Genomic DNA, 15,069 nt, shown 5'->3' with positions numbered 1-15,069 from the left:
TTTCCATTGGGAAAAAAACCCTCCCTATTCATTAGTGTTCATTTTTTCTGTTCCTATATGAACTGAAATGTAGATTTAAAAATATGTACTTACTTTGTGAAGCCCATTCAGACCTCAACAATTAAAGTTAAACTATCTTTCTTTCTAGCAATCCCTGAATGGTTACGCTATGGCATCTATTATAGCTCACTATTTAATGCTTGGTTATGTTATCATTAAAAGTGTTGATTTATGTTCTTTAACTGAATCATAAGACCCCTAGATGCAAAAGTGCCCTGTGTTTCCCATCATATACATGGAGACTGTCTTATCCATTGCTTAATAAGTATTTGCCATATTATAAGATATGCTTAAAATTTGGTCTTTCCCACTCAACACAGTGCCCCCAAGAAATTCAGTCATAATACATCCTTTTCAAAATGAAAGGCAAAAAATATGAAATCTATCCAATCTCCCAGCATTATTTATTGAGAAGACTCTCTTTTGCTTATTTGCTTTGGCAAATAACTCAGGGCCTCAAGCTTACTAGACAGGTACTTCAGCACTTGAGCCACTCCATCAGCTCTATTAAAGAGACTGTCTTTTCCTCACCATGTTTTTAGCACCTTTGTTGAAGGTGGCTTTTGAGTTTATTGGTTTACTTCTAGGCTTTCTTTTCTGTTCCAGTGGTCTACGTGTCAGTTTTTATGTAAATTCCATGGTGTTTTGATTACTATTAATCAATTTGATTACTTTGTGGTATATTTTGAAGTCTTCTGTTTGGTTACTTCTGCTCATGATTGCTTTGATTTCTCAGGGTTCTACCATATGAGGTGGTTTTATCTAAGTTCTCATTTCCAATGACATTCTTCACAGAATTTTGGTAACACAGAAATTCATCCCTAATGAAACGAGTTTGGGAGAATTCCATTTTTTGATTTTTATGCTGGGTGGGGGTACATTGTGGCATTTACAGATGTTCTTCCAATATATCAAATATATCGTACTTGAATTCACCCCCTCCATCATTCTCCTTTATCCCCCTCACACTATTCCTGGAATGGTTTCAACAGGCATCATTTTTCCATTTGCATACATGTGTATACAATATCTGCACTATATTCACTCTCCCGTGACCTTTCCCCACCTCTTCCCCCTCCCACTGGTACCAAACCCCTGGCAGGACCTGTCCACTTTCCTCTTCTCTGATTTTGTAAATGACAAAAAAAAATTGACATTTTTATGTCAATTAAAACACAGAAAATAAAAATATGAAAAAGTGAAAAATTTAGACTCCATTCTTCCTTACTAAGCACTTTGTCCTTTGCTTATATCTGCTATATTTCTTTGATTATCTTTAGTAGTTTCTTATTTTTCTTTCCTTTCTATAAATATCATCTACAAATCTATAATTTATCATTACACAATATTCATATGGAAACCATCTGATTCCTTATTTGCACCATTTGATATGTAAATAGTCTCACATGGATAAGTGGAATTGGTACACAGCCAACTCTCATTTTCTTCACTGTTATTTGAAAAAAGAAAGTTTAAATATGCCAAGAAAAGTTGATTATTTTACCCATTATGCTGGCCATACCACATTTTTTATCAAATTTTTAAAAATTTGACCAATGCTGTATTCTCAAATTTTGGGATTTTAAAACAATTCATGCTACTAAAAGGAGTATGATCTCTCCAAAAACACACCTAAGCTGCACTCTTAAGTTTCATGTACTTTTGTATTGGTTCATCACATTTCTTCATAATTATATAAGATTAATTATATCTTCCCACCAGGGACAGATCATCATAGCATTTGCTGTGTGCCAAATGCCTCTGGCAACACATGCAGCATTTGTGTTTGAAACAATACTAGCTAAACAAATCAAGGATAATTTTAGAAACCATTAAATGGTATCAAATAAATTAAATAAAGTAATAGACATGGAGAAGGGTAGAGATGGGTTAAGCTACTTTATTTTCTGGTACTGGGGTTTGAACTAAAGGCCTTGTGCTTTCCAGGCAGGTGCTGTACCACTTGAATCTTGATTCCAGACTTTTTTGCTTTAGATAATTTTTGAATAGGGTAGCACATTTATGTTCAGGCTGGCCTGGACCACCATGATTTTCCTTGTTATACCTCTAGCTCAGCTGGATGACAAGCCATGCCCAACATTTTATTGTTTGAGATGGGGTTTCCCTAACTTTTTGCCCTGGCTTGCCTCCAACTGTAATTCTCCTGATCTCTCCTTCCCAGTTGGCAGAATTAGTCTCATGAGCCACTGCATCTGGCTCTTTAGGCTACTTTATTTGTTTATTTTTTTAAGAACCTCAGGTGGTTTTTCTTTTTCTTTTTATTTATTCATATGTGCATACAATGTTTGGGTCATTTCTCCCCCCTTCCCCACCCCCTCCTTTATCCCCGCCCCTCCTCTCCCCACCACCCCCTTGATACCTGGCAGAAACTATTTTGCCCTTATCTCTAATTTTGTTGAAGAGAGAGTATAAGCAATAATAGGAAGGACCAAGGGTTTTTGCTAGTTGAGATAAGGATAGCTGTACAGGGAGTTGACTTGCATTGATTTCCTGTGCATGTGTGTTACCTTCTAGGTTAATTCTTCTTCATCTAACCTTTTCTCTAGTTCCTGGTCCCCTTCTCCTATTGGCCTCAGTTGCTTTAAAATATCTGCATTAGTTTCTCTGCATTGAGGGCAACAACTGCTATCTAGTTTTTTAGGTGTCTTACCTATCCTCATACCTCCCTTGTGTGCGCTTGCTTTATCATGTGATCAAAGTTCAATCCCCTTGCTGTGTTTGCCCTTGATCTAATGTCTGCATATGAGGGAGAACATACGATTTTTGGTGTTTTGGGTCAGGCTAGCTTCGCTCAAAATGATGTTCTCCAATTCCATCCATTTACCTGAGAATGATAACATTTTGTTCTTCTTCATGGCTGCATAAAATTCCATTGTGTATAAATACCACATTTTCTTAATCCATTCATCAATAGTGGGGCCTCTTGGCTGTTTCCATAACTTGGCTATTGTGAATAGTGTGCAATAAACATGGGTGTGCATGTGTCTCTAGAGTAACCTGTGTCACAGTCTTTTGGGTATATCCCCAAGAGTGGTATTGCTGGATCATATGGCAGATCTATGTTTAGATTTTTAAGTAGCCTCCAAATTTTTTTCCAGAGTGGTTGTCTAATTTACATTCCCACCAGCAGTGTAAGAGTTTTCCTTTTTCCCTGCATCCTCTCTTTAGGCTACTTTAGATGGGAAAGTCTGGGAAGCATCATTAAGGATGTCATCTTTGGGTTGAAACATGAAGGACCAGAAGAATGGGGATAAGTGAAAGTATGACACAGGGAGGCGCAACTGCAGAGACCCTAAAATACCAGTAAGGTCAGCTTCCTTGAGGGCTAGAGAGAAAACTCATGTGACTGGAATGAAGGACAATAAGGAGTGCAGAATGAATTAAAATTTCAGAGCTTGAAATTGACTGAATTAGGTGGGCTGTGAAACCGATTCGTATTTATTCTAAAATTGCTTATTCCGTGTTCAATGATTTTAATCTCAATCATCATATATTTTCATCAAAGTTTTCTTTGTCTTTTTGAAAAATTCTTTAAACATGAATTCTGCCAATCATCTCTCTACTCCATCAAACAAATGTCCCTCTGAACATTTTGAATATTTCCCAATAAGCCACTATTTCAAGAAAGGGTTTCAACTTAAAAGCTCCTGTCTCTGAGGCAGTCTCTAAAAGTGTATTCTTCCTACATTTTTTACCTTACTTTCTGAGTTAAGATCTTATATCTATTTTACCAGTTATATTTGAACATAAGTTTATGTTTTCCATCATCTATGTTATGTATTAGTATTGATTCTACCTTTTTTCATTTTATGAGAAAACTTTACTTTAAATTCTGCTCTGTGTCATTTGTGTGGTGTTTCATATGTTGCCTATCTAGTAAAAACTGCTGACTAGAAAAGAATAAAGCAAACTCCTTGTCTTGCACATGTTTTAAGTAAACATTTTTGAGCTATATTGCAGCTAGTAGTAGTAACAGGAATAAAAATAACATTGTATTAGGCAACAAGAAGGATTTATGCAGCTGAAGTTGTTAGGATCCATCCATAAAAGAACTGAATAGTCAATTGTGGACAAAACAACATAAGAGGGAAAGAATCTCCAAGGGAAATATAAAAAAAATAAGGGAATATATTTTAATATCAAGTATATTTAAACCCAAAGCAATAGCACTCTGGCTATTAAAATTCAAGAATCACTTTTGTAATCAATGCAGTCAAAGAGTTTTTGTGGTCACCTGGGCTGTTGGGTTTCATATTATACAAAGGTAAAGAATATAAATTAGGTAGTAACATTGGAACTTTAAATCGTAAAAAAAGAGAATTCATGCCACCCTTTTGAGATGATTTCAGATCTTCAAAGACAAACAAGTATGGTATGTTCATATCCTAGTTAATTCTTACCCTGAACAGAGCAGCAAAATGGACATATGCCAAGGACAGACAAAAGACATAGAAAAACCACTGGGCCCTGGGGGGTTCCTAGCTACCTACAAGGCAGAGATCAGAAGGATCATGGTTCAAAGCCAATCCTGGCAAATAGTTCATAAGACCCTATCTGGAAAAAACACTTCACAAAAAAGGGCTGGTGGAGTGGCTGAAGGTGTAGGCCTTAGTAACACACACACACACACACACACACACACACACACAGACACACACAAAGAGCTAGAAAAACCTTTGATTCATGATTTTCTAATGGTTCACCTATGACGGGATTGGAGAGCTATTCTGTGTAAGCTCAGATGATTACTTCTTACAGTCAAAAATGAAAATACCAAAAGGTGTGAAAGTGCAGGTGCCACATAAAATAGTTTTCTATGTTACTATGTGAGATTAATTATAGACCATGTCAAGAGGGGAAGGGGTCTATACAAAGTTTGTTGAAAGAATATAAATAATTATAGAGAGAATTATGAGAGAATTTGAACCTCATCCACTTAATTCACCACATCCAGGAAATGGTGAAGAAAAAGTTTTAAAGTACATATAATGTGCAATAAACTCAGTACCACTATGTGTGTGATGCATGTATTTATATATTTATACATTCAAATTGCACATGTGTATATATGTAGCTACATATATGATTTAGACTTTACCACATATAATGCTTTTATCAGGCAACATTAATTTTATTTTGATGATCATATAAATTTGATATTCTGTAATGTTGGGAGTCTTTTTGCATTTGAATTTCCATGATTTGTTAAAAGGAATTTTGAGTTGATTATTATCTAATTGTATAATTACTCTAATTAGCCTAATTATAACTAATTATGTAACTGATGTAAATATGTTCAGTTTTATAATTAGTTGATATAATTATAATACACAAAATGATGTAATGAACATCCTTACAAAAGTTGTAGAAAGGTGGAAAGTGAATGTTCAATTTGTAAAACTTAAGAACACATCAATTCCACAATTAAAAATAATTTTCAAGAAATATATTTAAAACTTAAACTATTTAAAATAAAATAAAGAGCATGTAGTGTACATTAGTCCGTGGCACTTACCAATGTTCACATATTGCTGTCAAGATACTCTAGTCTCAAGCAGTACTTCATGTTACTTTTAAAATAAACTGAAATTTTAAAAATGTTTATTTTAGCTACTTACTATTGTCCCCAAATATTGGTAAAAGATAAAGCCTTCCAGTTTACATTCATTTTTATAGCTCTAATTTATTACAAGCTTATAAATAGATAACAATATATGCATGCCTACGTCTTTCATTATTGAGTGAGCAGAGGTATGAAAAGCATAATTATTCCTCTTAGACTTATTATGTGCCTGTGATTTCATATCACCCTCAGGAACACAAACTAATTTCATTCTGGAAATATCATCTATAAAAAGTTATAAACAAGATTTTGTCACTCAACAAGATTATGAAGTAAATATTCTATTCAAATTGATATTGTTATTAGCTGTGTAGTCTGAATGGGCATGCAGGATAAAGATATCATTGTCTTGGAAATTATTTTTATTAAAAAATAAGACATTACTATCAAATAGCATTATTATTCAGAATCTAATCTCTCCCAAAGAAATTTAATTTTCTAACTTTAAAAGAATAAACAGTCATGTGATGTTTCAGCTGAATCCTTACAAAATATTATCCCAATATGACTTCCCAGCTTCCCACTGTACTGTGGCCCACATGTGCCTTTATTGTTTTAGCCAACACAGACATGAATTCCCTGGAGACATTGTTTTCCTTCTGCATTACTTGCAGGTGCTATTACTTCCATTGTAAGGTTTCCTTCTACAGTAGCATTACATACTTCTATTTTAACAATGAGGTTTCCTTTGAATGCTAATCACCTTAACTTTCCCTATGGATCAATGAAATTAGGAGAGAGAAGGCTTGCCTAGCAACCTCTATATATTTGGCAAACATTTGCCACATCTTGCACATGGCAGATCTAAGTTATCCTAACTGGATTTCATTTACATTATAACACTACAGAGGTCATAGGCTATGGGTACTTGGAGATAAATTAAATTATTATTGATGTATTGTGCCATGATTTGAATGTGCCCTCCAAAACTGATGTTGACATTTAATTACCACTGTGACATATTGGGAGGTGGGATATTTAAGAGGCAATTATGTCAAGGAATCTCTTTCCTCATGAATAAATTAATCCTTTATCACAGGAATAGGTAAGTTAATCAAAGAAGTGGCTTTGTTATAAAAGTGTGCTTTATTTTGAGCTGCCTCACCAAGTTATAACACAGCAAGAAGGCCCTCATTGGTTGTGAGCACCTTGATATTGGACTTGCCAGCCTCCAGAACTATAAGAAATGTATTTCTTTTCTTTATTAATTACCCAGTTTGTGGTCATAGCAGCAGAAAACAAACTAAGACATGATCTAACACAAACAATACCAACATGGCAAGATTTTTAATCTTGAAGTATTCTTGGCAATTGATAGGAAAAATAATTGAAGAAATCAATGAAACTGAAGAATAACCTATGTAAGAACATAAAAACTAGCATAATCTGTGAAACTAAAACCAGTTCCTATTACATATAGCAAAGTCATACATGAAGGCAAAAAAAATCAATCTTGGGAAATATTTTAAATATACAACATAAACTAATTTAAAATCTAAAGCAAATTTGGTATGTAGAAATAATAATTAAAATTCTTTGTAATTAAGTACATGACTGGTTAGTGGAAAATAACCAGATATGATAGATTTGCAAATTAGTATGTATACAAAATTTATATTTTATCATGTAAAAATAAAGACAAGAAGCTGAGTTCATTCATTGTGTGGCTTTCCACTGTTGGAAAACCCTATGCACAGTACTTCCAAGTTCTGAAGGTAGTACCAAGCTACATTGTTTTTTTAATAAGTTAGGATATATTCATTATATGGGGGCAGATTCATAGACAATTCTGATTAGACTTATATTGTGCATTATCTACATTGTCACCATTGTTTCTCCCCCTCAGCCTTCTCTCCTCCCCACTTAAAGCAATTGCAAGAGGTTTCTTAGTTCTGTTTCATATAGGTATACAAAGTTCATCTACCATATGCCATCACCTTAATTTCCTTCCTTCACCCTCCCCTCTCCCAAAAGTTTGTATATTTTGTTTTTCTGTGGTTTTGTGTGTGTGTGTGTATGTCGGGAGGGGGGTACTGGGGATCAAACCCAGAGCCTTATGGATACTAGGCAAACAGTCAGCCACGGAGCTGCATCTCCAGCCCTGAAGACATTGTTTTCTGTCAGGCATTCTCCAAACCATGTCAAAAATAGAAATAGAAATAGTAAGTATATTGGTAAATACAAGAGGGAAAGAATTGTTTTAAAGAATGAAATAATTATTTCATAAAATTAAATTAGATATAGAATTAAAATATGAGACAAAATAGAATAAATGAAAGGTAAAATTGTTAATTCTAAGCTGCTATTATTATGGAGGAAATGGCAAAATAACAATCCAGTATACAAGCTTAATGTTTAGGTTATCAATAAATGGTATTGCAATAATGTAAAACTCAGCTAAATAGAGGAAAGAATGGAAGAAGGAAAGAAGAGAGAAGTAAAATAAAGCAGATGGATCATACAGAAAAATAAACAGCTGTATCAGTGTTTGGATTAGGTGCACTAAATAACTCATCCCATTAGATTTAAAACAGCAAGACCTATTTAGAGGTTATGAGTGACATATTGTAAATACAAAGACATGGGAAGTTAGAAAGTAAAAGCAGAGGCTCATGTTTACCCCATCCCTATCCCCCATCCTACTCCCCAAAAAGCACTACCAAAATGAATGCTTATGTAAACTAATGATAATGCAGACCTCAAGGCAAGAAACAATTCCCAAGTTCTGTGATTACAGATGTGTACCACCACACTCTGTACAACCCTCAATTTCTAAAGACATAAGTTATTCAAGACATGCTCTCTGACACAGTGAATTTAACTAGAAATCAATTCAAAATTATAACTAGAAAACTACCAACAGTTTGGAAATTAAGTACACTATAATGGATTCATTTATAACATCAGTCTCATTCACATTTCATTTCTTGGGAGTGAAGAAGGACAGATACAGAGAGTGAATTGAGAGTAACAACAGATTGGAGTCAGTTTAACTCTTTAAAGCTAGTCATTCATACTTCTCCATGGGAGTACTGGTTCAACATGTGATATAATTTATTGAGAATCTTTTATGAATCGGGCACTGTTTGAGCTATTAAAAGGACAGACTAAGCCTCTCTATATAGTGAGTTCATGTTCAAACACACAAATAAAACGATTTGATAGTTTTAGTTGATGATGAAAAGAGTAACTCTGGCAGAGAAGGGATTCTACAAGAAGGCTTTTCTGAGGTGATGAGATGTCAGTGTTAAGAAGACTCCGGCCATGCAATTTAAGTAAAAATCCATCATGTGAAGGGACCAACCACGCTCATACCTAAAATATGCGCAGAGAAGCTTTGACTCTAGGGAAAAGGCAGCTAGAACAGAGAGTATGCTATAGAAGAGGGCAACATCCAGCATGGTGTTACCAGCTACAAGATGATACTTGGATTTGCATTAAACGTTGGGAAGCAATGGATGGTTAAAGCAGGACCAAATACTTGATCTGATGTGCATTTTAAATTATCATTCTGGTTTTATGGAGTTTTCCACAATAAAGCATGGTGATCATTTAGGAACCTATTGCAATATTCTATAAAAAATAATGGAAATTGTGTGATGTGGTTGGATTTGTGTCTATCAGGACCATGTCATGTGTAAACCAAAATGGACGGATGCCAATGGCTCATGCCTATAATCCTAGCTACTTAGGAGACTGAGATGGTTCAAGGCTAGTCTGGGCAAATAGTTCGCAAGGCCCCGATCTCCAAAAACAACAAGAGAGAAATGGCCTGGAGGTGTAGTTCAAGTGGCAGAGCACCAGTTTGTGACGTCCTGAGTTCAAAATCCAGTCCCATCAAAAAAAAAAAAGGCCAAAATGGTTTATGGTAATAAGAATCAAATTTGCCATTTACTGAGGTTTGAATTTTTCTATTAATTTGGCCTACACATTGTATTTAATATTAACGAATTAGATATACATAGAACATAAAAATATTAAAGTATTTCTTGTTCCAACGTGATATCTATGACAAATGCACAGCTACTTGAAAAGAGAGATAAGCAGCACAAGTAAGAAATCAAGGGAAAGAAGAAACATTTTTAAATATGAGCTGAAATTGCATGTTTTTGGCAATTATTTACAGCAATTGAGTAATCAAGAACTCAGAATTGAGGCTGGGTGTGATGACTCACACCTATAATACCAGTTAATTGGGAGGTGGGGATACGAGGATCCTAGATTGAGGCCAGCACAATCATAAAAATTTAGATAAACCCTATCTTAAAGAGCAAACTGGCATGCTGGTGTATTTCTGTAATCTTAGCTACTCAGGAAGCAGAGGTAGGAGGATTGCAGTCCAAGGCCAGCCCTAGGCAAGAAATATAAGACTCTATCAGAAAAATAATGAATGCCCTCTGCAGATAGGAAATGACCATCTAGTGACAAGATGCTTAGAACTACCTATGATTGTAAAGAGTGTAGGGGAAAATATTTTATAAATAATTAGATGACCATCCGAATGATAATTTTTCTTTGAAACATTTAACTAAAAATCTTTTTAGTAAAAATTGAAGCATGAATTGTCATGGTGCAGAATATATGGCATATATATATGGAAAAAATTCAATGTTGCCTGCTGGCAGGAAACCGGTGACATCACCATGGTCTGAGCCAAGAGAGGGTCAAGGAGAAACAAGATTTTAATAGACTCACCACTAACACAAGTGCTATGGTGACATTCTGAGATTTCTATTTTGGCAAGTCTTAACTTGCCAAAGCTCTACACCTTTGACAAAATAAAGAATACATGTTTTTATTTACAATACATGGCAAGACATAGAAATATATATCATGTGCACAGATGTTGCCAGATATTCACTGTAGTCTTCCACAGCTAATATCTCATCTGAGAAAGTCAGGACATAGTTTACTACATAAAAAATATTTTCAAAGGTGAAAAAAATGTGATGCTGGGAAATTTACAAATTCAGCACAATATTTTATTAAAATTTAGGTGAGAAAGCTGTATCAATCATTAAAATTTTGAAGCCAAGCATTTATAATACTTAAAGTGTACTAATACACTATAACATGCAGATGTGTCAAATCTATATGCAACATGCAGCATGGACAATTTCATCAATTTTATTCTTGGTCATTATTGTTTTGAACATTGGTACAGGTAACATTTTTCAATTTGAAATCTTTCCTTTGTTAATTTATGTTTCTGTATTTTTCTAGTCACCAAAAAATCTTCACTGCTGCACTTGTGGAGTGACTCAAATGGTAGAGCACCTGTCTAACAAGTGTGAGGCCCTGAGTTGAAGCCCCAGTATCTCAAAAAAAAAAAAAAAAGTTTACTGCAATAGCTCTCAAATATCTCTAAAAAATTTCAAAAAATTGGTTTTCAAGGCCCTGAGTTGAAGCCCCAGTATCTCAAAAAAAAAAAAGTCTACTGCAATAGCTCTCAAATATCTCTAAAAAAATTCAAAAAATTGGTTTTCAAGCATTAATTCTGTTAGCTAAGCTCAGAAGACCAAAAATCGTATGTTCTCCCTCATATGCAGACTTTAGATCTAGGGCAAATACAGCAATGTTGTTGGACTTGCATCACATGACAAAGGGAGAACACACACAGAAGATATGAGGATAGGTAAGGAAAAAAAATTAATTCTGTACTCTCAAAAATATCATATAGGATCATCTCATGTTATAATCACTCTACATAAAAGGAATTCCATTTTTCTTTTTAATGAATAAATTTCAACAACTCATTAGATATTTTCATTTTTAGAGCAGTTAAGGCTCTACGTCTAAACTAATTCAAAAGCAAAAATGAACAAGAAATTAAAGACAGATATTTCATGAAACAATGCCAAATAAATTACAAATAGATTTCTTCATTACTTTAAAAGTTATTCATCATTGAAAATTGAGAAATTAAAATGCCTCCTCTTAAATATTTTCTGTAAAACCTGAATCAGTAAAATGTAAAACTGTGCTTTACAGTGAAATGTAGAGTAAATCTATGGACAAAGAATATAAGTTAAGTAAAATTAAGCTAAAAATTCTTTCAAATGTTAGCATTATAAATTTAACTACCACATATAGAACAAATTGTCTTTCATATCTCAATCTTCTGGTCACACTGAACAGACATAATTTTCCAAAGGGCTAGATTGGGAGAAACTTTCTTTCCAAATAGCTATAGCATTGCATACTGTTTGAATTAGGAAAGTATCCTAGTACAGTGAGGTGCAAATACTTTACTTTAACTCTCACCTGGGTAAAGAAGGGCTCATAAATTTCAACTCCTTTATCAGATCCTTGTAATAATACCTCCTGACCACGTCTCCAGCTGTACCGAACAGGTGGATTTGAATTGGCAACACACCGTAGGAACACAGTTCTCTCATAGTAAAATTGTTCTTTAGCTTCACCTATACTTTGATGAACAGTTACAACTGGATCATCCAAATCTAGAAAAAGTAAAAACAAACACGTGACAATATTATAAGTTACATGGATTTTAAAATATTGCACATATATAACCTAACCAAAGATGCATATTACTAATTGACTGCATTGCTTTTAAGTAAGATCATGTTTTCATTGAGTTTATTCAATTAATTTACAAAGAAACTCTTGAATGAAAAGAAGTATAGAAATGTGATTGCTATTTCTCCTGGCCTCTATTTGTTGAGACTGTTCAAAAGACCTTGCATATTTCAAACTCATTGCTAACAATAGTCACATGGAACAGAGCTCCTGGGAGAGAGACGAATTCAAAATTCTCAAATTTAATACATCGAGAAATCACTTTGAACACTGACTTAGGAAGACAGGACTGTAAGGGGGGGTATTTGTGGGGAAAAGGGGAATGAAGGAAATGAAAGTAAGGGAATATGGTTGATGGACTTCATATATATATATATATGAAATACAACAATGAAACTTCAAAAAAAGTTTGCACAAAGCAATGAACCAGAGATACCAACAGTGAAAGAGAAATCAGTGTCAACTGACTCTTTCGCTTAACGTACTTTATTTTTTACAAATTACTAATAACTGTCTTTTGAAAATAAAAGAATAGTGCTTATATGTATGTAAATGCAAAAATGATACCTGTTGAAACTGTTCCAGGAATCAGGGGAGTGGGGATGAAGGAGAGCAGTGGAGGTGGTGAATTTAAGTATGATATTTGATACATCATAAGAACTTTTGTAAATGCTACAATGTACCGCCACTCAGCAATAAAAAATTTTAATAAAAGAATTGTGTTTATCAATTATTATAAACTTTATAGTAACAAAAATGATATTGAATGTGCTTGATTTTACCAATATCTCAGGCTGTATGTCCCAGATTACATTTACTAATTTAAAATGTACTAACAGAAGGCACTATAAAACATATTGACATCTCTCCCATTGAATATCGTAAACATATGTGCCATTTCACATGTATATAAGAGTTTGTGTACCATGGAGGTTAGCGTTTTCTAGGAAAGGCCATTTTGTAAATATCTTGGGCATACTGGGTCATAAAGTCATTGTTTCAACTAATTATCTCTAACATTGTAGTTTGAAAGCAAGCAAAGATGACAGGTAAATGAATGAAGGGTGAATATTGCTGAGTTCCAGCAACATTTTAATGTAAATGCAGGTAATGCACTCCCTGACAGATTTGGTTAATGGCCCACAGTTTGCAAATCCCTTATATAATAGAACCCAGGTTTTCTTTGACAGAAAAAGAAATTGATAAATAGGCCTTAGAACAACCACAAAGCCATTATTTCCATGTGCTAATATATGTTTAGTATAAATTTATTAAGTATTATACAAACACTTGCCATTAGTTACCATTTCAAGAGAAAATAATTATCAACATATATGCACACAATGTTAGTGACCCAACTTCACTAACATTACACAAAATGACTCAAGCCACATCCAGACCACAACACAGTGGTAATGGGAGACTTTAATACCCCTCTATCAACAATAGATAGGTCATCCAGACAAAAAGTCAACAAAGAAATCTTAGAACTAAATGACACCATAGATCTTATGGAACTGACAGATTTCTACTGAGTATCCCATTTTGCAACAGCACAATATACATTCTTCACAGCAGTTGATGGAACTTTCTTCAAAATAGATCATATCTTAGGGCACAAAGCAAGTCTCAACAAATATAAGAAAACTGATCTGATCACAATGCAATGAAACTAGAACTGAACAACAAAAGCAGCAGCAGAAAATACTCAAACAATTGGAGGATGAACAACACATTGCTCAATGGATCAGTTGATCATAGAAGAAAACTGTAATGGAGATGAAAATACAACCTATCAGAACCTATGGGATACAGCAAAGGCAATCTTAAGAGGAAAGTTATATAAGCCATGAGCATATATATTAAAAACACAGAAAGATTTCAAACAACCTAATACTTCACCTCAAACTCCTATAAAAACAAGAGAACCTAAACCTAAAACAAGCAGGAGAGAAACAACAAAAATAAGGGCCAAAATCAACGAAATAGAAACCAAAAAAAAAAAAAAAACCAACATACAAAGAGCTGGGTCTTTGAAAAAATAAATAAGATTGATAAACCCCTGGCAAATTTGACTAAAATGGAGAGGAAAAAAGGTCCAAATTAATAAAATTGGAAGGGAAAAAGGGGAGATAACAACAAACATCAATAAAATATCAGGGACTACTTTGAGACCCTATATTCAAATAAATTGGAAAATCTAGAAGAAATGGACAAATTTATATAGACATAAGATCATTAAAAACTGAACTAAGAAGATAGTAATCACCTAAACTGATCAGCAACATGCAATGAAATTGACTCAGCAATAAAGAGTCTCCCTAAAAAAAGAAATGTCCAGGACCTGATGGATTCTTCACTGAACTCTACCAGAACTTTAAAGAAGAACTAATACCAATGCTTCTTAAACTTTTCCACCAAGTAGAAAGGGAAGGAACACTGCCTAACTCATTCTAGGAAACCAGTATTATACTCATCCCCAAACAGGAGAAGCACACATCCAAAAAAGAGAACTATAGGTCAATCTCCTTATTGAATATTGATCTCAATAAACTAATGGCAAATCAAATCCAACAACATATCAGAAAGATCATTCACCATGACCATGTTGACTTCATCCCAGAGATGCAGTGATGGTTCACCATATGCAAATCATTAAATGTAATACAGCACATTAATACAACACATTACTAGAAGCAAAGACAAAAACCACTTGATCATTTCAATAGATGCAGAAAAAGCCTTTGATAAAATTTATCACTATTTCATGATAAAAGCTCCTATGAAACTAAGAATAGAAGGAATGTGCCTCAACATAATAAAGG

The 15,069-nt window shown here is 34.1% G+C and overlaps 1 protein-coding gene across 2 annotated transcripts in view; it reads right to left on the bottom strand.

Annotated features, from left to right (window-relative positions):
• The window catches only part of Mdga2 (MAM domain containing glycosylphosphatidylinositol anchor 2), an 815,899-nt gene that overhangs the window by 322,098 nt on the left and 478,732 nt on the right, over positions 1 to 15,069 (bottom strand). For both annotated transcript variants that reach the window (XR_012446173.1, XM_074068038.1), the window contains exon 4: positions 11,969 to 12,165. Coding sequence is in view for 1 of the 2 variants with exons in the window: in XM_074068038.1 (XP_073924139.1) it covers positions 11,969 to 12,165 (197 nt within the window). In the remaining variant the exon portion in view is untranslated. The remainder of the gene's footprint in view (positions 1 to 11,968; positions 12,166 to 15,069) is intronic.

This window comes from Castor canadensis, chromosome 3 (genome assembly GCF_047511655.1).
Source record: "Castor canadensis chromosome 3, mCasCan1.hap1v2, whole genome shotgun sequence".
Taxonomy (NCBI): Eukaryota; Metazoa; Chordata; class Mammalia; order Rodentia; family Castoridae; genus Castor; species Castor canadensis.
Note: the sequence above shows the minus strand (reverse complement) of the source record. Positions and strands in the feature narration are given on the sequence as shown.